We start from the raw sequence: 23,892 nt of genomic DNA on the forward strand, positions 1-23,892 counted from the left end.
TCAAATTGTGAAAGACTGGTTCAGGGAGCACGAGACATCATTTTCACACATGGATTGGCCACCACAGAGTCCAGACCTTAACCCCATTGAGAATCTTTGGGATGTGCTGGAGAAGGCTTTGCGCAGCGGTCAGACTCTACCATCACCAATGCAAGATCTTGGTGAAAAATTAATGCAACACTGGATGGAAATAAATCTTGTGACATTGCAGAAGCTTATCGAAACAATGCCACAGCGAATGCGTGCCGTAATCAAAGCTAAAGGCGGTCCAACAAAATATTAGAGTGTATGACCGTTTTTTTTTGGTGGTGACTTTTTTTTTGGCCGGGCAGTGTATAAGCGATGCATACGCACAAAAACCATGCATATGCCTTTTGCTACACATAAAAAAAGAAGTATGCGGTGAGAACGTGTGCACCTCATGCATTCTTCAGACCAGGCGGACATGTGGTTTTAGCTCAGATAGCTGCTGCTGATATGTGGGTATACATTACAAATAAGGTGAGAGATGTAACATTATAATAAAACATTACTTTCAGGTTGTTTTTATCCTGATCGTATTATTTTTGCAGGCTCCATGAATGCATCACTGACCATCCTTCTGACGTTTAACAATCATAATGATTGAGATTTAACAGCGATAAAGGTTTGCAAAAACGTGATGAATTATTGGTTTGGACACTACAAATATCCACAGCGATGCATCAGGAGAGCTGCTCTGGCACCATTGGGGAACCTTGCCGATGCAAACGATCAGTAAAATTGCATTTCTTCTTTGCTGTGCTTCTCTCTGTCTAAATGGTGGAAGAGTGAGCCCAAGCATTGATATACAAATTGATGTTTAAGGGCGTTTTCACATCCATTTTTCGGTGAACTGTGAGAGTGGAGATGAGGCTTGTGCATGTGAGCCCAGCTGCACAATGACAGAGATTTATAAAACAGAATCAGATGTACGTGTGGCTTATAACTTTAACGAAAATAATACGTATGCGTACTTCTGTATTTGTTTGTACACAGTTTTAGTTGTGAGTCTGCACACAGTTTTATGCATCTGGTCCCTGGTCTTGTTTGGAGAAGGAGATGGTCAAGTGTTAATATGAAGAGAAGCCCAGAGAGCCCACTCAGTCATTTGGAGATATACTTTCATTACAAATTAAAAGTACTTTCAAACGTATCCATTCATTTTAGGGCCTTAGTCATAATTATCACCTCCATGAACTCTCAAGTCGATGAGATCCCTGTTTGCAGATACATGTTTTTACATCTGACAATAATGGCTACAGTCTGGATTACATATATTCGCACTCATGCCCAGCATCTGAAACAGAAGCACAAACATCATTTTGTGGCGTGTAGTGACACCAGTGTCTCACTGTCTCAGGGTTTTTCTTTGCCCACTGGTTTCACCCGATGTTTGACAGTAAGACCTGGTGACCCCAGTCCTTCGTCCATGCGTCCCCATGCACCTTTAGGTCACTTAGTTTCAGTTATGATACATTAAAAGCATTTCATTGGTCAACCAAACTACCTCTTAAAATCTGTGTCCCTTTGCAATCCATGAGCCTCCCTGCTGTCAGAAAGCCGAGTATGTCCCTTTCCAACTGGCACCGAGCACCCTCATCGTCCCCTCACTGGGGTCCCAGTCCTCCTTGGGTGCTCTGGCCGTCGCTGTGGTCACTTCCCCACAGGCGGTAAAACTGACTGAAGTCCACGTACGGCGGTACCCTGCCCGTCTCGTCAGGCTGAGCCGCCTGGCTGCCTCGCTGGCGGAACAGGCTGCCATCTCCCGAGCTGGAGCTGGAGCTCTGCGTCTGGGTGTTGGTGGACTGGAGGGTGGCCGTGGGGCTCTGACTGCTGGGGAGAGTGGAGGAGTAGAAGAGGGAGGAGGAGAAAGGTGGTTGGTTGGGGAGGGTGGAGGAAGAGGAGGAGACGGGTATGAGGGTGGGAATAGAGGGGAAAGATGTGGGGGCGTCAGAAAAGAGAAAGGGGTCCATGTCGCGGGTGGAGAGGCAAAGGAGAGAGGTGGAGAGAGGGAGAGGGCGGGGGGGTGGAGGAGTGGTTGAAAGAGAGAAGAGGGAGGTGGAGAGGGGGAGAGGAGGAAGAGGAGAGAGGGGGAAAAGAGGGGAAAAAGGGAGTTCAATTATGGGCTGCAGGATGTCGACGAAAGTCTGGCAGGTGGCGGGGTGAAACGTGCTAAAGAGGCGGAAAAAGGAGAGGCAAGGACAGAGTGTAGGACGTAGGATGGATATTGGCAAGTCGGGGCCCATGTGGAAGAGAAACACAGATGTGAGTCAGACGGTGAGTGACAGAGTCAAAGTCGTTAAGGAAGAGGAGACAGGGAAGCAATCCTTGTGGACAAGCGAGCAAAGGGCGAAAAAGGACGCGGGAAGTGAAGCACATGCAGCAAACCCAGAGCAGCAGCCACATGAGTGCTACTCATGTTTATTCATACTACATTACAAGCAGGTACCCTCCCTACCTCCAGGCACACTAACGCATGCTAATTGAAGCTGTCAGTGATTCATGCTTTGTTACAAATTAAACATATAATTAACTTGGCAGAAGAACATCACATACCACATGTTAAGTGCTCAATCTTAGTGTGTTAACCTTCCAGTGCTGTAAAATCCTGTGAGTATTACAAACTGTCAGCATCTGACAAGCCTTTAAACTTATTAAGCTGATATGCCAACTGGACTTCCTGGATCATATTTAATTTTTTTCACATTTCTTTGTGGTGGCCCATGATTTTATATTTTTTGGGGCTGGACCCTTCAATAGGAGCTCTACTGGAATATATACACTGTTCCGATACTAACTGCACTGCACTCTCTGAGCACAGAAGGAGCAGCACAACCCCAGATGCAGTGAAAGAGAAACTTAATTGTTCATTGCCCTGGGTCTAAAAGTTTGCATTCACTGGCCTCTGCAGCAGCTGCTCCTCTCATCCATCAATGATCTGCTCAGGGATAATTGGATCGACTGCTCATTATCCACCTTGTGACTCAAACTTCACAAGTGAAGCTCCCAGCCAGTAACAGCTTGCAGGTGAGGGAAAGACTTTATAAACAGACAGCAAGCAGAGAGTAGCAGCATGCACCCAAGTGGACACTATGAAAATCATGCAGACACAGTGCAAAAAAACAAAACAAAACAAACAAAAACGTAAAAATAAGCATGGCAAAATGCCAAGCAGAAAAAGCTTAATACAACACTAAAGTGAATCTGGGATTGGCTTTGCCTTACACTTTCGCTGATGAGGAGCGACACAGAGTTGGCCTGTTTTCTGTACGACGAGTAGGTGCTGGTGGTTAGCTTAGGCCATGTTTACACGAAAATGATCCGCTGAAAACGGAATCATTTCTCACTGTCGTTTTGAAAAAAATTCTGCGTTCAGACGACAACGTTTTGATAACAATTGCTGTGCACACAGATCCGCAAAAATGACCAAAAACGCTGCAGTATACCCGCCAGGCCAGTAGCTGGTGGTGTGACTTCGCAATGAAACAACACGCACCTGCGCACATGCGCTTCCTTCTACAGAGCAGTGATGTATAAACAAACAAAATGGCAACCGCACGAACATTTGTCTGGACAGACGATGAGGTGGAGTTGCTACAGTAAATCTACACTTTGCTGGAGAAGCGTTAATAAATTCAACAGGCTGAGCAGCACAAACAGAGCTCGGGAGTCCGTCATTGTTGTTGTGATGGTCAACTTTCTCGCACATGCCTAGTGACTGGAAGCGTAATGCGCATGTATGAAAAGTCTCTGTTTTCAGAGGAACTGCATATTACAAGTTTACATGACAACAGAGACGGTGCTGTCCAAAAAAGTGCACTCTGGAACCTGTTTTCAAAACACAACTAAAGTTTACTGTTTTCAGTTGAGATCGTTGTCGTATAAATGGGACCTTAGTTAGCTTGCTGAAGTATTGGTATTTTTAGAGTTTTGGGGCTTTTTGGCCTTTATTTGATAGGACAGAGCGAATCAGCGCCCCGTGGTGTCTCTATTGTAACAAATGTAATGTTCCTTGAGTGGTAACTTGCACAAGCAGCAAAGGAAGGAGGAATCAAGTCTGAACGTTGTGTTTACAGTGACCCACAATTCTTGCATGGTATACCTTTAAACATCACTCTCCTCTGCACTGATTTAACACAAGGTGCTGTTTTCAGTCAGAGTCCCTGCTAAGTCATGACAGTGTGTTCTGTTATACTTGTGAGCACAGCCAGCTGTGATGTAGCTTGGTACTACACTGTCATGCCACATACCTGTATTACAGACTGAGGAAAAAGGATGTGTTTAGCAGCAGTTGGCAGCACAAGCAGGACTGGAGGCCATTAACACAATTTAAGCAGCAATCTGTAAAACTATTAATTTCTTGGAAAAGCAGTAACGTGTTCCAGTAATTTGTTTCTGTACAGCACTGTCTAAAATCACAGTGGAAATGGCTCCCAAGAGCAATACTGATTTGATTACACTCATATGCTCACATTACAGTGTGGTGTGTACTGTACTGTAGCGTGTGTTTATGCTCGTGTGAAAGTTCAATATTAAAATACTTTTACAGCTGTACTTGATCAGTCTTCTGTTTCTAGACTGTGAAAAGGACCCTGGCATGATACACAGAGCTCACAACGGTGGAACAACGGGGAAGTGAAAACCATGCTTACACATAAATAAGCATGGCAGTGAAGGGACACAGGGGAGTGAAAATCAAGCTTACCTAAAATAAATATAGCAAGGGAGGGATGAGGGAGGTATCTAAAACACAGCCAAAATAAACCTAACAGTCGGGAGGGGATAGAGGAGTCAGGATAAAGCTCACCGACAGCAATGCGACAAATGGAAAATCAAGTTTATCAAATAAAAACACAACAGCAGTGAGATAAAAAGCAAAAAAACGAGCTTATTCAGACCAAATATTGGAGTAGGAGACAAGCTGGGGTGAAAACCAAGCTTACCCAGAGCAAGCAGGGACAACACACAAACCAAGCTTACCCTGGTGTGGGGGTGCCTTCCTCCAGGGTGGAGGCAGTGTTGGTTCCATTGGTGAGGGTACTTTGTGAGGGCATGACCAGTGAGAGGGTGACACTGGTTTTACTGGTGCTCTGGCTGTTGGAGTAGGGCACTGACACGGGGTAGATACGTCCACCTGACAGAAGGACATTCACATAAAAGGTTTAAAAATCACTTTAAATTCTGTGGCCCTGTTGATGTCAGACCTATTTGGAAAGATCAATGAAACAAAAGATTGAAGGCTCAATAATGTTTTTTTAATATACTTTTCACAAGTACTATTATCAAGAAAAACACTAGTGTGTAGTCTCAGCATAATGGGCGTCTTGGGAACCTGGAATAAATTGGATTGTTTCTGCCCAAACTTTTTTTTTGGCTCTGTATGATATTCTTAGCTAGACCTCTCAAAATCTTTTATTTCTCTTTCTCAGGGCTGGCTGCTCAGACGAGGATAAACCTAATACTATTTTAAGATCTCCTTTGAAGTGTCGCATTCCCCTGGTACAGGACTAGATTTTTCTTCTTCTTTATTAAAGCAACCAACCCTAGAAGTTTATATTATTCAAAGTCAGCATAGAGTTGAGTTGATATCCGGTTTTGCTGGTCCAGTCAGGTGTGAGAGCTTCAACCGGTTTGATGTTATTCAAACTGGCTGAACCGGCATTTGTTATTATTACACGTTCAAGCAGTGGCAGTAGCTCAGTCCATAGGGACTTGGGTTGGGAACCGGAGGGTCGCCTGTTCAAGTCCCCGTCCGGACCAAAATATGGAGCGTGGACTGGTAGCTGGAGAGGTGCCAGTTCACCTCCTGGGCACTGCCGAGATGCCCCTGAACCCCCCAACCGCTCAGAGCGCCTGTCATGGGCAGCCCACTCTGACATCTCTCCACTTAGTGCATGTGTGTGTTCGGACCTGTGTGTAATTGACAAAGTCCCCGTCCGGACCAAAATATGGAGCGTGGACTGGTAGCTGGAGAGGTGCCAGTTCACCTCCTGGGCACTGCCGAGATGCCCCTGAACCCCCCAACCGCTCAGAGCGCCTGTCATGGGCAGCCCACTCTGACATCTCTCCACTTAGTGCATGTGTGTGTTCGGACCTGTGTGTAATTGACAAACAGAGTGAAAAATTGAATTTCCCCTCAGGGATTAATAAAGTATATATAATTATATATAATATATAATATAAATATATATATAATATACATAATATATATATAAAAAAAAAAAATCTGTGATATCATACGACGGAGCTATTCCAACTCATACAGCATTAGTAACAAGCAATATGACAACATGACTAATATGTTTATAAACTGACCAACAGAGCCACTAGTGTCTGACAGATCGTGTGTCGGAGTGTTTTCACATATAATCCTCTTTAAACAAACCAAAGTCAGTCCTCTTAAAGTGCACCAAAAAGTGGACCCACAGAAAAGGGACTCAGTTCTTTTGGTGCTCACACTGTCAGTTCATTTGAAAGAGGACTCAGTTCTCTTTCTGGTCGAGTTCAGCTCTGATGAAGCCTCAGTCCTCTTTCTGTTCACACTATAGTCTATATATGATATATGTTGACATAGTTTTGTTTTTACTTTGATGCAGGTGCAGTTACAAAGACCCTCACTTTCAGATGAACTTAAAATTGGAGGACAACCGAAGTGTTTCTGTGCTGTAGACCGTTGCCGTTTGACATATTCTACATTCCACATCAGGAGACGTGCAGTATCTTCCGTAGACCAAACTACTCCTCGTCCTGCGTCCTATGCCAGTGTGGTTTTATCTGGTTTTTCAGGCGTCCCAGGTCAATAGCATGTGATCTAGAGGGCTAAATACAAAGGCAAAGAGCAAAGCGAACCTGGAGTGCTTTGTGTTCACACTGCACAGGTTAAGTGAACTGCACAGTGGACCTGAAGTGAACCAAACTTAGACCACCTTCTGTTCACTTCAGATGGGTCAGACTTCTCTTGGAGTGTTGGCATTTATTTAGATCACCTTTCAAAAGAGGTGGGAGGGGGTAAGAGCGGCACACGCTATATTTGTTTACTTGAAGGTTCATGTGTTTTTGGGGGGGATGAAAGGAGACATGGTAGAGTTAGTCCCTCAAGAAAACTTTGCTAAAAGGGAAAGAAATGGCCTGTTTATTTATAGATATAGATCCCAGGGTGCCTTTTTTGTAAACCAATTTGTCATATTGTCAAGAATATCTTAATTGCAAAAATGCCCTGAAATACCATGGTATTATTTTAGGGCCACATCGCCCACCCCTACTGTGCGATACATGCTAGTTTTCTGTTGGAACACTGTGTCACTATGTTCAACTCAGGAGGAGCTGCTGAGTTGAGACACCCAGTAAAATTTGCTACACTGGTCTGGTCTGGTGTTTAGCATAGTATCAAATGGGTTTGAAAACCGTAATGTAATTGTAAAATCTGTCAAGCAGTGGTTACCACTGAGGAGTTGGGACCGTCCAAAGGTGTCAAAAGAGTCGCAATATCATCAACAAGTTGGGAAAAAATGATGTTTGTTTGGACATTTAGCTCTACGACTTCTTTGTGAAATACTGAATAGTTTTACCTCTTCAGGCCTGATTTGAATTTGAATATTTTTATCTGAAAGTACGACCAGCTCAAAAAACTGTAACCTTAGATGAGGGGTTGTGAGTTCACATTGTTTCAAAGAGAAAAAGTTGGGAAGAACTGATATGATTGTTTAATGTTCTGTAGGAACCTGAATAATATATATTCAAAATGCTTCAAAATTCTGAAGTTTTTAATGATGAACAGTTGCGTTGGTGTAGCGAGTATAGAGGTCTGCTCCCTAGGCAGTTTCAATAAAACATGAACCAATCCCAGAATGCCCTTTCCTACCCTGTGTGGGTGTGAGCACTCCATCAGCCAGCGGATAGTTGAGCGTGCGTATAAGCAGGGTCATGTCCTCGTGCCGAGAACAGTAAGTTGCCCTCTGACGGCCGGACACATAGACGTCGTGGTGCAGCCGTTTGACGCGCTCCACCACCGACTGAGCCACTGCCTCCAGACTGGTCTGCTGGGCCAGCTCTGCTGCTACCATGGCAACAATTTCCTGCGGTGGACAGCAGAGGAGACAGGGAGTCAGAGAAAGAAAGATTAATGATAAAGTTGAAGAGCTAAAGAAGATTAGGAGGATGAAAAAAAGAGGCAATACAGTAAGTGAGAGACAGAAAACAACAATGGACGTTAAGTGATGAGTGAAGAGTCAGGAAGGGACAAGGAATAGTAACAGAAGGATGACATCAAATGAAAAGGAGAAAATAGTAGATTTGAGTGGAAGGAGGTGATAGAAGGCATATGAGGGAAGGAACAGGATAAGGTAAAGAAAGCAGATTTGGAATAAAGAAAGACATTAAACTTAAGCAGAGAGACTGAAAAAATAAAACACCAGAAAAACAAGTGGAGAGAAAGTGGCTGAGGTGGGAAGAAGTCTTTAAAATGAATCGTCTAACCTGATTGGCTTGTTCAGGGCCGTGGGCGGACTCAAGGGCATTGATAAGACCTTCTGACATCAGCAACAAGAAGCCTGTCACGTTGTCCAAAGAGTGGCTGCCATGAATCTCTGGCTCTGCGATGATTGGCCTTGTCTTGGCCGCACTGATGTAGTAGGAGGACAGGAGAAGATAGATACAGGGGTAGATAAATTAATTTAAAGAAGTGATGAAGAAGAAAGCAAGCAGAGACAGAGACAGAGACTAAGTAAGAGAGAAGTGGAGGGAGAGAAGAGGAGGAAGGAACTGAGACGAAAATAGAGACATACCTAAGTGCACCTGACCTAAATACAATAAACCTGGCTAATCTCATAAATCCGAAAAAATCGCTTATACTTTGTCCACATCAAATTTCCTGCACTCTCTTTGATGGCACTAAGGAGGAAATTCTATGAAGATTCTATTGTGTGTTTTATTGAGGACCATAATTGGAATGACTCGTAGATATCTGAGCCTGATTCGCTTGGCCTGGACAGCAGACAGGAACAGGAAATGAGAAGTGTGAGAGAGGGGCCCCCGGATCGTGGAATTTCAAGAGGCTCAGAGAGGCTGGAGGAGAGTCAGATCTGATAACAAAGACCATAATATGGAGACAGAGCCTCCACTGTCCAGGTACTGTTGAGTACACACACAGACACACACACACACACACACACACAACCTGCAGAACTGATTGTACGTTAAGTGTGTTTATTTAGCTGCCCTAGTTTCGGTTGAAACACAGTAATAAAGGAGAAGTTTTGGAAAGTATCCTTATTCACTCTCTTGTTGAGAGGAAACTAAGAAGATCAGCACCAATCTCCTGCCTATAAGCAAAATATGAAGCTAACAGCTAGTCAAGCAAATAGCTTAGCATGACTTAAAGGTCCAGTGTGTAGGATTTATTTTTTCTACTGGCAGAAATGTAATTTAATATAATAAGAAAAATAGGAACTGTAGTGTTTTTGTTACCTTAGAATGAGCCATTTATAGCTACTTAGGGAGCGGGTCCTCATCCATGGAGTCTCCCATGTTTCTACAGTAGCCCATAATGGACAAACAAAACACTGGCTCTAGATAGAGCCATTCGAGTCTTCGCAATTTTGCTTTGGCTACAGTAGTTAGCAACCCCTCTGTGACATGAGCATTGATAAAGCGCTGCTTTATACCAGTTTAAATCATCTAGTCTGTTTGTTTCGTAGAGGAAGAGACCTCTGCGGATAATCCTGCTGCTGGTAAAAACCTCCTGAATGTCTGGATCTTAAGTTATAAGAGAAAAAAAGATGAGCACACATTAGTAGGTGCTGGGCTAACGGCCGTCTCCGACATGCCAAACAGCGCCGGAGAAACACCGATTTGCAACATCAAACTGCTTTAATCTGTGTTTTAGTGAATTTAATCACCTGTTTCATTTATTTTGGAGGGGAAGAGACCTTTGCAGATAATTTGGCTCATGGTAAAAACCCTCCTGAACATCTGGCGTAAGAAACAAGGCAAGCACACATTAAGTAATTAGAGAAAATAGGTGAGCACACATAGCAAGCAATGGACATGCTGTTTAGTGACATGAAACTGCTTTATTTATTGTTTTTACTGTTTTTAATCATCTGGGGTCTCATTTATAAAACAGTTTGCAGGATCCATACTAAAAATGTTCGTACGGACAAAAGCCAAAAATGGCATGTGCCAAAAAATACTTAACAATTTCTACAATCAGACTTCCACCCTACCATCTGGGTCGCCAATTTCCCGTCTCCAAAATGTTCGGAAGCGTGGGTCAAAGTTTCTCCTATCGCGTCTGGTTTTATAGATCACAACTTTTGCGTGGGAAGTGGCGTATGTCTCTTTCAGGCCTTGTTTTGTGCGTACACAATGTTTATAAATGACGCTCCTAGTCCATTTGTTTTGGAGAGGAAGAGGCCTCTGCGGATAATCTGGATCTTGAAAAATGAACCCTGAGGGAATTCTAATAGGAGAAGTTTTAGCCGGTTGCAAGCTGCAGACCTCACCGCTAGCAGCCACTAAACCTCCTTAAATCTTACACACTGTTCCTTTAAAACTGGACTGGAAACAGGGGGAAAGCATCTGGCCTGACTTGATCCAAAGTTGAAGAAATTTGCCTACAGACATTTCTACATTTTACTTACTAAGACTTTATATCCTGTTTGTTTGATCTGTACATGAACAGAAATCCAGAAGGCCAAAACACATTCAGTGACTTCCTGGATTCACTGTGCAAGGCCAAGAAGTTGTTCCAGCACATAACCCACCATAAAACAACATCTTGTTTTTAGATTTCTAGAAACTTGGCTGTCTGAATAAAATAACTTTGCGAAGACTCTGAATTCTATATATAAAATAAAAAAGACCATACCATAAATGTGACAGAACAAGCAAAAAAAGACATTAAAGAAGAGTGTGGCAGCTTGGCCTCCCCAGGCATGTACAGTATGTGCTTATGATGTAGTCTGAGTATTCTGATTTCACCTGAGCAGGTCGATTTCATTGTAGTTGAACTTAACCCGGTAGTCTCCGAGCCTCCTGGTGCTGCTCTGACCAGCAATCTGCCCTGCCTGCCTTACACGGGCCGAATCTACACCTGTATTAAAAAGGAAGAGGACAGGAGACACATTAAAAACAGGGGGAGTCGGAAAATGAGGACAGAGGAGATGAGTTTGAGGATATGATGACTGACAGAGGGTATGGGGGAGAGGAGCAAAAGATTTAGTGTGAGGAAGGAGAGTTTAAAGCAATAACACAAGGGCAATAAGTAGAAGCAGGAAATTGGGTGGGAGGAGAGGAGGGGTGTGTGTGTTTGGGGGTGGATGAAAATATGAGGGGAGAGGTCACCTTCAGCTGGGTTAATGGAATGACTGCCATTTCATTTAAATCATTCGGAGAAGGGCCTGAACAACAGAATAATCACGTGACTCTCAACTGGAGACGGGAGGAGCGGGAGAACAAAGGGAGACAGAGAGCTCTGCCTCCTCTTCTAATGATGTGGTGTGAAGCACCAGGAAACAATGCAGCTAATTCTCCATTATATTCATTACGGGTGCCAGGCTGCACCTAATGCTTCCTCCACAAAGCTAATCACAGTGTATGTATTTCCTGCTACATACACAACCTACATTACTGGACCATTAGCTCAGCTGCCCACCATAGATAGACATCTCTATGTGTCTCTGTGGCAGCTAGTTTACACTAATAGCTGACTCACTGTCAGCCTGTATGTCCTGCATGGAATGCAAGGAATGTTATGTAATGTAAGGTATGTCTGCTATGCTAACGTGCAAATCTGATTTCTACCAAGATACATGTCTGAGTATTCATCAGACCTCAGGACTAAAGGCAAAACAAAATCCAAAAAGCTTTTCCTCCAAACTAAACTGTTAATTCTGACAAATTGTCTGTCTTTGTCAGGACTACTTCCTGTCTTGTCCCTGGAAAAAAACAGCAGCAAAGTGAGCAGAGTATGAGAGGAAGGAGGCAGCAATGCTAATCATATTGGTGAAATGGGATGTCACTGACCAGATAATGTTGAATATTCATCTTGGTGTGTGTTGGTGCATGGTTAGCTCAAAATGAAAAATGCCCAGGATAGCTAAGTATTACATATTTATTCCCCAAACTGAACGCTTAATAAAACTTAAGTGAAATCTGTGTTCTAATTAAATGAAGCTGCATTAAACCAGAAAAAATAAAACCAAACGAATGGTTAATAGTGCAGAAAGATCTGAAGCTAAGCAAAAAAATAAATTACTAAACTATTACGGAAAATATATCTCAACTGAATAAGTGCACCAAAATGACTCTGGTCAGTCTGACTGTCTGTCTGTGTGTCTCACCCAGTGCAGCCAGCCTCTGCAGCTCGTCTTCATTGTCAGTGCTGTGTGGTCGGCCAATCTGTAGGACCTGGTTCTGGCCGTCGCTGCTGGACTTGCACAGCAGTGCCCGGTTGGTACCTGGAATCCAGGACAAACACGTAAGGATTAACAAGACGAGAATGGGGACTGGTAAAATAAGTCCATGGTTTAAAATAATCTTTTTGTCTTTAAAGGTAAGTCAACATCGACACAAGGTTAAATAGATTCAAGACAAAAATAATCCAATTCATTCACTAGAGCTGCAAGGTAAGACAGCAGCCAGCACAAAGAGAAAATACTAAGCTGGAATGAAGTGTTTTAAATCTGAATGAGTTACCAGTTTTTGTTGACACTCTCAGAGAGGATCTCTTTCAACTCTATTGCCATTTCTCTCATGAGGATGAGACATTTCACCTTGTAGTTTCTCCACACAATAATCTTGCAGGGAAAAAGATGCAGTGATGTTGCTCTGCTGTGACTCACAGGCCCAAACCTCCGCCAGTGAATCAGCACAGATATTGCGCTACTTTTACAAGCTCAATATCAATCACTGAATGATGAAGCCAGTTGCTGACAAAAGCTGACCGGAGATACATCAGTGATTAACTCACTTTTATATGAAAGTTTCTGAACACTGAGCAGGAGCCTGATGAAGACCACCCCCACTTCCACCCAAAAAAAGTTCAGTAAATGCCCAGAGTAGTGTGTGCTGCTCGTCTAATCTGCAGACAAGGCCAACCAATTAGCCACATTATACTGAAAGTGCAGACAGGGGCCCCATGTGCCTCTCTCTGTCCTCTCTGTGGGGCCCTGGGCTTCAGCCCCTGTCACCCCATGTGTTAATGAGCCAGTGCCGACATGGTGCACCGCATTTGTGGTGTTCCAAACAGATCCGATTGGTCACAAAATACTCTATATACCCTCTTCGTAGGCTTGGTGATAATCCTCATGTTCATATGTGCAAAGCTGCATTACATATGTGCAACACACAGCCAGCCATGCCTGTTGTACCTCCATACACCCTTGTCTGCCACCCACACACTCCCACTCCCAGCATATCAAATTATGGGTCATACGACCTTAACTGTCAAATATATTTCACATCAGCACACAGCTGGAAGAGCTTTTTAGAGAACACTTACTCTTATGTTTAAACCTCGCTGGGATTCATGTTGTGTCAACTCTGAACTCTTGACCCTCACACAACAGGCCAGTGGGGAGACAGTCCTCCTTTCTACTCGCTACTAATTAGTACACCCCCGCCACCCCACCCCATGTTCTGCTCTGTGCCATGTCCTTGCGGACAAAAGAAAATGAAATCCCAGACAGAGAGAAAGAGAGAGAGTGAGGGGCTCTTTTCCTTTGGCTGCTACAGAATCGAGGATGTTAGCAAAAAGACAGAAACATCTAAAACACTGCATTTAAAGGATTTACACTAACCAGACTTACTTTCAATTAGTGCGAACTTAAACTAATATTCATACCCTTGATTAATGTGCCCAGATACATGAAACAAACCACACAGACAGCAGCTGGAGTCTGGCACTTTAACTTTGATGATTCTTGAAGAGGAATACTTCTAAGGGATAACGCTCCTCAGGGTTGGTGTGTGTATGTGTGTGTGAGTGGGGGTGTTTCTCACACTCTCCAGAATTTCAGTAGTAGTTTACAGTAATGGATCTAAAATGACTGCTGTAGAAACATATCTTACTATATCTTACTATATAATGACGAAAACTCTGTCTGTGTGTCTGTTCTTTTCTCCTCAATGACTTGGTCAATCCATGTGAAATTTGGCACAGTGGTAGAGGGTCATGGGAGGATGCGAATGAAGCAATATTACATCGATTGGCCAAAGGGGGGCGCTATAGCAACCGACTGAATTTGCAAACTTTGAATGGGCATATCTCATGCCCCGTATGTCGTAGAGACATGGAACTTTGCACAGAGATGCCTCTCCTCATGAGGAACAAATTTGCCTCAAGAACCCATAACTTCCGGTTATATAGATTTTCCGCCATTTTGAATTTTTTTAAAAACACTTCAGATCGATCTCTTCCTAGGAAGTTTGAGCGATCTGCATAATCTAGGGACCAATATCTAAAGTTCCCTCTTGGCAAAAGTTGGAAAACTTACTAAAACTGAGCTTCAATAAGGCAATGACTTTAACTATCTGCCTTTCAGCGTGCCACCTCAACTATTAATGTACAGTTTTAGCTCACTAACTATCCCACTATTGGCAATGGTACTACTGAACTTTCAATAAAGCAATCATACTATCAAATTCACAAAAACTCTGCAATCTGTAATTTCCTATGACCTGTATCGCAAACACACACCATGCGAAACTGCACATGGGCAACTGTGCACTCAATGGGTATGGACTAGTTAATGACAAATGCTTCTTTTCTGTAGCTCAAGATGTTTGGTGAGAATCCCCACACACACACACACACACACACACACACACATTTACACACACACACACACACACACACACAGACCAAGCTTTAATGTGACTCCCTCTGCAGCTGTTGCCTACAGGAGCCTAATTTGGGATTCAAAATCAATGGCCGGCACTGTGGTTATGTTTTGAATACAGATTCAGTCAGTATGATTCCAACATCTGTTTGACAGCCACAGAAAACAGAATGTGTGGCATCAACTTCTTGTCCTCTGTAGAAATAAACCTCTTTTGGCATAGTATGTAAAGCACATGCTTGCTGGCGGAGCATTTCATCTCATCTATGGCAGACCTTTTTAAAGCCATGACAAATCACCATTTATTTTGTAAATACTATCAAAATAATCTAGATTGTTGTGCCATATAATGTTGCAACCCTTCTCGTGGTTGATTAGATCTGTGTGTGTGCATCTGTGTGAGTAGGAGCGCATGGCCACAGAAATATTTAGATAAATGTTTGTATTACTGGACTAAAATTAACAAATAAGGTTAAAAACCATAACTGGACGACTCATGCAGAACAGAATGAGAAATAATCAAGAGGAATACCTGCCCAACCCAAACCCAGACTGAACTCGCTCTGCCGTAGCTAATGCTGTGCATCCAGTATTAGCTTACATGCTACTAAAAATAGAACTAGTGTCCTCTTGGTGGAGAAGCAAAAGATAAAAGAGATGGGAGACTTTATAAATGCCATATGCATCACACTTTGTCTCACTGCAGGATTATTCTGTACTGTTTGATATTACTGTATCGTAACTCTGATGTTTGAGTTGTATTTAATGAATGAATGAATAAAAAGAAGAAATAGAGAGACAGAAACAAAGACTAAAACCTCCAGAACACCTTTATCTGTGGATGTAAAGTGTTAAATGTAACTGCAGTGGAAAAAAATGAGCAAATAGTTTAATTTCTCTACTCCACTCATGCTCTCAACTGGTTCTGACCCTTGTACGACCCACGAGCTGTGGCCGCCACAGTGTGACATCGCCCACAGTCAGCCCTGCAAGCTCAACCTCTAAATTTCCCTAACCTTTGGAAAGTACTACTCCCACAGCGGGGACTTTTTTCTTCTTCATGTGGAACCACCTGAACTAAATTTGTCCCTGCTGCCTCCGGTTGAAATTAAAGTTTAGTTCCTGAGTTCCTCAAAAGGCTCTTGGTCCCTCGGGAAAGTTCCTGTGGTGGAAATGGCCTTCATGAATGCATAAACTTTCAAGTCCCTGTCTGCTTTCTGTGAATACCACCCAGCCAATCCAAAAAAGAGAGACAAGCCTGACATCTACTGGTGTAAAGCTCATTCTTAAGAGGCCATTTATTGGCTGGTCTTTGGCATTAACCATATTTTCCAGCACTACAACAAAGATGAAAAATAAGGTAAAAGTACATCATAATATTTCTCTCAAGTTTTTGATAATGACTGATTTTGAACAGAACCAGAGATGGAGCTGTCAAAGTTAAATGACTCTAGCCTGTGTAAACATGTGTGTCCATACCAACACTGGCGATGTAGAGCTTGTTGTTGAGGATCAGTGCCACCACAGCTGTCGCTCCTCCTGACACCTCCTGCTCCAGCTCCTTCAGACGCTCCTGCACCTTCTGACTCTGAGGAGAAAGCTGGTGGAATGACACATTCTGACCAGCCAAGAGGAGACAAGGAAGACAGAGAAAGATTGAAGGAAATGGGAGTAGTGAAAAAGTCAAGAAAATGTATTGAGCGGGAGGAGTAGGCAAAGAGGAGGGGAGGAAGGCAGGAATATAAAAAAGAGGAAAAATATCAGTTTGAGTGGGCAGATTGACGGAGAAAAAGAGAGAATGAGACAAGTGATAAAAAAGGAGTTGAGTAATAAAAGACCATTGAGCAAGAGACATGAGCCAGGAGGACAGGCAGGTGGAAACAAGTGGAGAGGGAGGAGTGGTGGAGGGATACAGGAAACAGGTAGGAGGTGATGTGAAAAAGGATAAGAGATGAGTAAGAGCACCGGAGACAGTGGGCATGAAAGAGACAGATAAGCAAACAAAGTGTGAGAAACGAGAAAAGGAGATTATGACTGAATGTTCTTAATGAACCAACTCACAGCGACAGAAAGTGACTAACATCATCTTACAAAAACGCCCACAACCAGCAGCAATATCACAACTGACTATTCCACTATGTGCAGCAGAGACTGAATGAAAAGGAGATATGTCATGACGAGAGACAAAATGGAGGGAGGGGGAGGAGTGGAGGCAGGGGAGCAGGGAGAGCTGGATCCAGAGAAGGAAAACTGAGACCTGCTTATCTAATGAAACAGGCTGATGAGACCAATTAGAACATAACAAGCTCATTTTCCAATGGCTGAGCATTAGCTCACACTAATGCCCAAATCTGCGGTTGCTATGGAAACGTACGGAGCACCCCTCTCCTCAATTTTCAGCCAAATCTGTCAATATGCTTTGCAAAGAGTGTGAATGTGTGTGAATGTGTGTGTGTACCTCATTGTGTGGTAGGAGGTAGTTGGACAGGTGAGCCTTCTCAGCCAGAGCATCATCTATTGTCTCAAAGTAGCTCTTCTCCACCACATCAAAGGCCTGCGACGACAAGAACATGACAGGATGCTGGTTAATATCCAGGTCGGTTCGCACAGTAAATCAATGCCAAGTACATGCTCTAAATATCGTGCATAACTAATAAGATACAGCGTGTACAAGGGTATCTGCACATTTAATAAGTACAAATTTTATGATCTTTAAGAGTTTTTTAACACCTCTACAAGAAAAAAATAATCCTCTCACTGTGGAAAAAGAAACTGACAAACTACACCACAGTATACATTGTTACTGAAATTTACTGACTTTGAATGACTGAAATATTCAGAGCACATTTATTAACGCAAATAAAATATGCGTGGCAGTAGACCCAGTCCAATGGAAAACAATACCCCATAATTCCTTGTATGAAAACTGCCTTGACAATAATCCTAATAATTATTAATAGATTATAATGATGTGTTCAGGCCTGTACAATTGTAGCAGAGGATATGAAAAGGGAAAAAAGCAGTTTGAACAAAATCACTGTTTTGGAGTGCTGGAAGAGGTATTAAGGTCCTAAAAATACTCTACTACAAGTAGAAGTCCTGAATTCAAAACCATGCCTATGTAAACGTGTTTAAGTATTATCATCAAAATGTGCTCAAAGTATAATAACAATAATAATAGTAGTATTAATAATAATAATAATAAGAAGAAGAAGAAGACACTTTATCTATCTGGCACCTTTCAAAACACAGGGTAACACTTTACTTGAAGGTATCTACATAAGGGTGACATGAACTTGTCATAAACATTATGTACATGTCATAAACCTTTATGACTGCTGTCATTTAAAGTCATTTGGTTTTTGTAATGACAAGTTGACATTGTTTGGGTTGTCTTGATTATGACAACTTGACATTAATCAAAATGACATTACCAGAAGTTGTCTTTGTCATGACAAGTTGACATTAAATTTGTTTGGGATGTCCTTATAATGACAACTTGACATTAACATAAAGACATCTTCTGGTAATGTCATCCTGGTTAATGTCAAGTTGTCATAATAAGGACATCTCAAACACATTTAATGTCAACTTGTCATGACAAAGACATCTTCTGGTAATGTCACTTTGATTAGTGTCAACTTGTCATCATCAAGACAACCCAAACTATGTCAACGTGTCATTACAAAAACCGAATGACACTTAATGACAGCAGTCATAAAGGTTTATGACATGTATATAATGTTCATGACAGGTTCATTACCGTATCATGTCAGAGTTATGACAGTGTCATGTCACTCTTATTTAGAAACCTTCAAGTAATGTGTGACCAAACAGAGTTACATAGTTCTGTACAATAAACTTAACACATTTAAAACACAAGTAAAGATAAAATAAGGAAGGCCAAAACTAAAATCAAGATAATTGGAAATTAAAAATAATAATCAAATAAGATAGCAAAAAAACAGACAAACAGTTAAGATAAAATCAGGATATGCTTTCCGATAGAAGTATGTTTTTAGGAGAGACTTAAACGAAGCCAGTGACTCAGACAGCCTTATATCCTCAGGTAGGTCATTCCGGAGTCTCGGGGCCCTGATTGCAAAAGCTCTGTCTCTTTGGTCCTCCGTCTGGACTCTGGGACAAGCAGAAAACCTCTGCCCGAGGATCTCAAACTACGCAGAGGTTCATAAGGGACTAACAGGTCTGAAATATAATCTGGAGCCAGGCCAAGAAGTACTCATTGTGTTTTCATCGGTAGTATCTGACCAGATTTTACATTAGACTCCCTAAAAGTAAAGTTAAATTATTTCTACTATTACTGAATAATGGTGCATATTGCATGTTTAGATGTGTAAGATTATGCTAATTTAAAGTCCTTTATATACTGTCAGATAGTTTAATCTACAGCAATGCATCATATTCTGTAAGAGCATCATCTGTCTGTGGCACCCCTGTCCCCAGAACCATGCATCTCTAAAAAGTCAACTTTTCATGAACTCAGAGGAACAGTCCTGTTTTCGGTTTTGTGAAGATGCATTTTCCAGCTGATTGAAACTGAAATAAAAATAGACTAATTCATTCTGCCCCAGTTAAAATTTGATGCCTCTCTTTCTACAACTGCAGACATTTTAAGACCTAGATTAAAAAAAATGTTCACCATGTTCTAAGACTTTTTAAGGTTCCACAGAGACTCTGGTGTACAATACCACACTACTTGTACTGTCAACTGAACGAGATGGGGTATCAGCCTCTTGGGTACTTTATGTTGAGGTTCATTGTCTATATTAAGGCATAATCAGTGGTCATTGTCAGGGTGATACATGACCCTGACATTAAGCAGAGGGGTCTTGAATGCGCAGATATAAAGTAGACTGTGAGTTTGGTGTGATAAGTTTTAGAATGACTATAAATCTTTCTCCATATTTCATATATTCATAAGGTCCTCCTGTCCCATGTTTACATCCACAATCTTTTTATGCTTCCTCGGTCAATTTCACTGCACTTACTGAAGCTACAAGCTGCACTAAGATGTTTAAAATGATACTTCGCTACATTAAGAAAACAACAGAGTAGGTGGCCTTACTAGTCATTCCATCACGGCAGCTTGTATCAGAAGTGCAAGCAGCATTTTGCAGTATAGTGTGATGTCACATTCCTTATGAGGTGCGAAAATTTAAACTTATAAGACTTCAGCAGAAACAGGATGTTCAGCTTGTTTTTTTCATGACCCTTTAAATTATATCAAGTCACTTCCTTATGTTGTTTGTGCTTTATTAAAATAGATGCAGCTTATTGTTTGACATTTTCTTTAAATTTTCAATGACTGCTCCATCAATACTGGAGTGATAGTGTCTTGAATCTTAATGGTGGGTCTACCTTCTTTACATTTAAGTCACAGATTTGCTTTGACGTAAGTGAGTGTGTCAGTGTGAGAAGATTAATCAATTCCGCACCCTGGAGAATAAAAGTTTATTTCTCACTCTTCCTAGAAAATAAATACACCATGTGACTTGCTTTACAATCAGCAACATGTGACACTTGTAATATAAAAAGTCGCAGACCTGTGTGAGGATCCGGCGAATGTCGCTGTCTGTGTGACTGGAGTTGAGCTGTCCTAGCAGCAGTTCAGCCGTCAGACACTGCGAGGCAAAACTGGCCACTCTGCTGCCATCGTAACCGTTAAAAACCCCGTACAGGAAGCAGCCATCCTCGCCTCTGATTGGTGAAGGAAAAACAAAGACAAACATGTGACTTCTTTACTTCAATGAGGGAAGACAGTGAGAATGTGAAAAAACAAAACGTCCTTCATCCAAAACTCGAAGGATATAGAGTGTGTTTTGTGTAAATTGTAAGGTTAGGTGTGGGTAGTTTAATGATAATGATAATGATAATGGCAAAGTGACATGTTTGAGAAAAACTAATCAGATAACATTCGAAATGGAAAACAACTACATAATTTCTACATCTTATATTTAGGTTAGCTTAAATGTTGAATTGTGGAATTTTCAAACAGCACAGAGACGTACTGTATGTATATTTAATGTGGCACATTTCTGTAGTTTGAGTGGTAACTACTGCAAAGCATGGCTGCCTCAATAAACTCTTCCTCATGTTGTATTTGCAGCAACATGACTCAGCATGTCGGTCATCAAACATCAAATACTAGGATGTGCTGTATATGTAACACTGTTTGAATAAAAGTGATTTCTTTACACAACTGGGAAAACAATGCCGTGCTGTCCAAAGGGAAACCTGTTAAAGCAGGTAAACGCAACTCTGATTGTGCTTGCTGTGACTGTGGGGCTATCTATAGTGGCTGAGGCGAAAAAACGTGACTGGCCCGATCTAGAGCCACTGTCTAGTTGTACAATCATGGCTATCTCCATAAATGAGGATCGGCTCCCTATGTAAATATAAAGAGCTCAGTCTAAGCTAACAGAACAATTTTTATTTTCGGGTGACAGATTACACACTACAGAAAACATATTGTTATTAACATGTAAACATGTTATATTCCAATTCTGCCAATATACCCCCTAAATATACACACTGTTCCTTTAAATACAATTTAGAGACTAAAGCCCTGTGTTGGCAAGAGTCTACCCTGCTGAAGTGTCCTCAAGCAAGACACGCAATCCCTACCAGCTTCAGGGAATTCTTTCAAAAGTTGGCTCCAACAAAATCCTAATGCCATCAGCTGGTTCAACAGCAGTTAGTTTGATAGTGTTTCATGTAACAGGTGTTAATTCATTGTATGACAAAATGATGAACACGGAAAAATGGAGTCAACGTGGCATCTGAGATGCAAATACTGAGCATGAAAGACAATGTTGTTGCCTCCTCAGCAGATATCACTCCAGGCATGTTATTATTCATTTTTGTCTCTGCTTCATTCTTTTGTGTTTCCAGAGTTTCTCACCTGAACCCGAGGTGTCCGTCCTCGTTGGGGTGGCTCTGAGTTCCTTTACCATCAGGGCCGTACACACAGTTGGTAGCTGTGCCGACCCCACACATCTGACACAGCGGCAGGTCATCTGTCCAGCTCTGATGCTGTCACGGGGAAAAAAGGAATGAGCAAAAAATTTACAAAAAAGTCCTGTCTTTATATGTCTATAAAAGAGAAGCCTTCAGTGCAGTGAGCACACATAGACACAGCCTTCACTAAAAGCTTTAAGAAACCTCATGTTGTAGGTTTGTAGTGCAAGTTTGCACATATTATCTAAGGAGTACGGCACATCTTCAGTGTCTTTTCTAATCATGACTACCGGGCAGCCTGTAGCTTCCACACAAAATTGGTTACGAGTGTAGGTCATTATGACCCCTTGTTCTAGCTGACCATGACACAGAGAAATCCATTGTGTTCACATGACATTGCAAATCCTGATGCAGAAATAATTTCTCTACTAGAGTACATGAATGTTTCTGCCACAGACTATATGTTGCAGGTTAACTAATAATTTGAAACTTAATGTCTTTAGAAATACTTTGCCAAAACTATTAGGCAGAAATTAATTTCTTTCTATGGAAAATTCCACTTATCTCTCTTTAAACCTCTGAGTTATTCTACAAAGTGTTGCCAAATACTGTTTGACGAGCAGATTAATGGGAGAATCGAAGTGAGTAACTGTTTTCATAGAATAAAGAAATACTGCAGACTGTATTGATCTTCAGGCAATAAAATCTACAAAGCCATGTTCACCTACATAATGATCTTGTAAAACTGAAAACATTTCCATGGGTATGAGCTATCTTTAGTGGGTAGGTGCTCTTTCCTTTCCTGTATCCATGCACTGTGATGTGTACTACTTTAGGTGCATTTCACTGTGCATTGATACCATTCTCCTGTACACTTATTGCTGTCTGTCTTTATTGTAAAACACATGAAGTGTGAATTTCATGGAAAGCCTTGTTTAATAAACTTACCTTTGCCTGGCATGCCTGAAAGGATTGCCATGCTGTATGCTATTGTTTATAACAGGTAGGCTTCAGACTGGCAAGTGTCCCTCGGCAGTAACATGTATCCGAACTCTGAACTTACTAGTAATTAACAAAATGACAATTCTGATTTCGACTTAACTTCTTCATGTTTACACCAGAGACCGACATCGTTTTCATGAAACTACACACCCCACACTGGTGAAAATTAATATGCGGTTACAACTCGAACTCGTTAGGGGTGTTAATAAGGACCTGACAGACAGCATAATCTACTTAAACAATCACCGGCACCAACGTTTCTCAGGAACCCTGTAAGCCAAACATACTGAAGTGACCATTGCTACAAACTAACTAGCTAGCCGACTCAGGGTCTCAGCTAAGTTAGGTGTGAGGGAAAAAAAACAGAGCAATGCAAAGTCAGTACCACACACATAATTATCTCCTCCTATTATTAGCAATATCAACTGTCCCTGTTCATTAGAAGTCACTAAATCGCATTACGTTGAGATTAAAGTTGGATAACTTAGCTAGCTAACTGTTAGCAAACAACTTCAAACAGCCCAGCTAAATTAGCTAGCTAGCATCACTGAATGAAACGGAACAACACTGAGCGGAACAAAACAAACAAAGGCGACCACCTGTGGGGATAAACGAGACCTACATAACCTTCAATGGCAGTGCAACAGTAACATAACAGGTTAGTGAGAGTGATAAAAAACTGAGTTTTCACTTACGCTCTGCATTAAATTCCGACGCTGCGCCGCCATATTGGACGGTACTCGTTGCGTTCAGGGATTCATTGCAAGGTCCGTAATTTTGATTTTCTCTTTGAAACACGTCTGTCATTGTACTTAGTGGAATTCATCGATAATGAATTTTAAAAATATATGAAACAAAACCTACCGTGGCTGCTAAGAAAATGTATCGCCACTGATGTGAATACCAGAAAACCAGAAAACACAACATGTGAATCAGCATTTAACTACTGTTTTCTATTTTACGCAACAAAAGAAAAAAAAACAAAACAAAATCATTGACTTATTTTTTTAGGTCAGGTGTTGAAATTATTTCATGCTGTCGCGTAGATGTC

The 23,892-nt window shown here is 41.7% G+C and overlaps 1 protein-coding gene across 2 annotated transcripts; it reads right to left on the minus strand.

Annotated features, from left to right (window-relative positions):
* Positions 1-1,128: 1,128 nt before the first annotated feature.
* On the minus strand, positions 1,129-23,608 carry tab1 (TGF-beta activated kinase 1/MAP3K7 binding protein 1). Of its 2 annotated transcripts, none has more exons than XM_033625160.2 (11): positions 23,537-23,608; positions 21,784-21,914; positions 20,426-20,579; positions 17,320-17,415; positions 16,341-16,479; positions 12,363-12,479; positions 11,002-11,113; positions 8,497-8,641; positions 7,883-8,096; positions 5,002-5,155; positions 1,129-1,851 (listed from the first exon to the last, which is right to left on the minus strand). In XM_033625160.2, exons 1-11 carry the CDS (start codon positions 23,567-23,569, stop codon positions 1,629-1,631), a joined length of 1,518 nt encoding a protein of 505 aa, XP_033481051.2. In that variant the 5' UTR covers positions 23,570-23,608; the 3' UTR covers positions 1,129-1,628. The 2 variants fall into 2 exon arrangements, with proteins under 2 accessions (XP_033481051.2, XP_033481050.2); XM_033625159.2 differs by having other exon boundaries at positions 1,129-1,854.
* Positions 23,609-23,892: the final 284 nt, after the last annotated feature.

Source organism: Epinephelus lanceolatus, chromosome 3 (assembly GCF_041903045.1).
Source record: "Epinephelus lanceolatus isolate andai-2023 chromosome 3, ASM4190304v1, whole genome shotgun sequence".
NCBI lineage: Eukaryota > Metazoa > Chordata > Actinopteri > Perciformes > Serranidae > Epinephelus > Epinephelus lanceolatus.

Coding starts and splice junctions, on each gene's coding strand:
- tab1 (XM_033625159.2), bottom strand. CDS start 23,569: ATGGCGGCGCAGCGTCGGAATTTAATGCAGAGC. Junction 11,114..12,362: donor GCAGAGGCTGGCTGCACTGG/GTGAGACACACA, acceptor TTTTTAATACAG/GTGTAGATTCGGCCCGTGTA. Junction 8,642..11,001: donor AATGAAATCGACCTGCTCAG/GTGAAATCAGAA, acceptor CTACTACATCAG/TGCGGCCAAGACAAGGCCAA.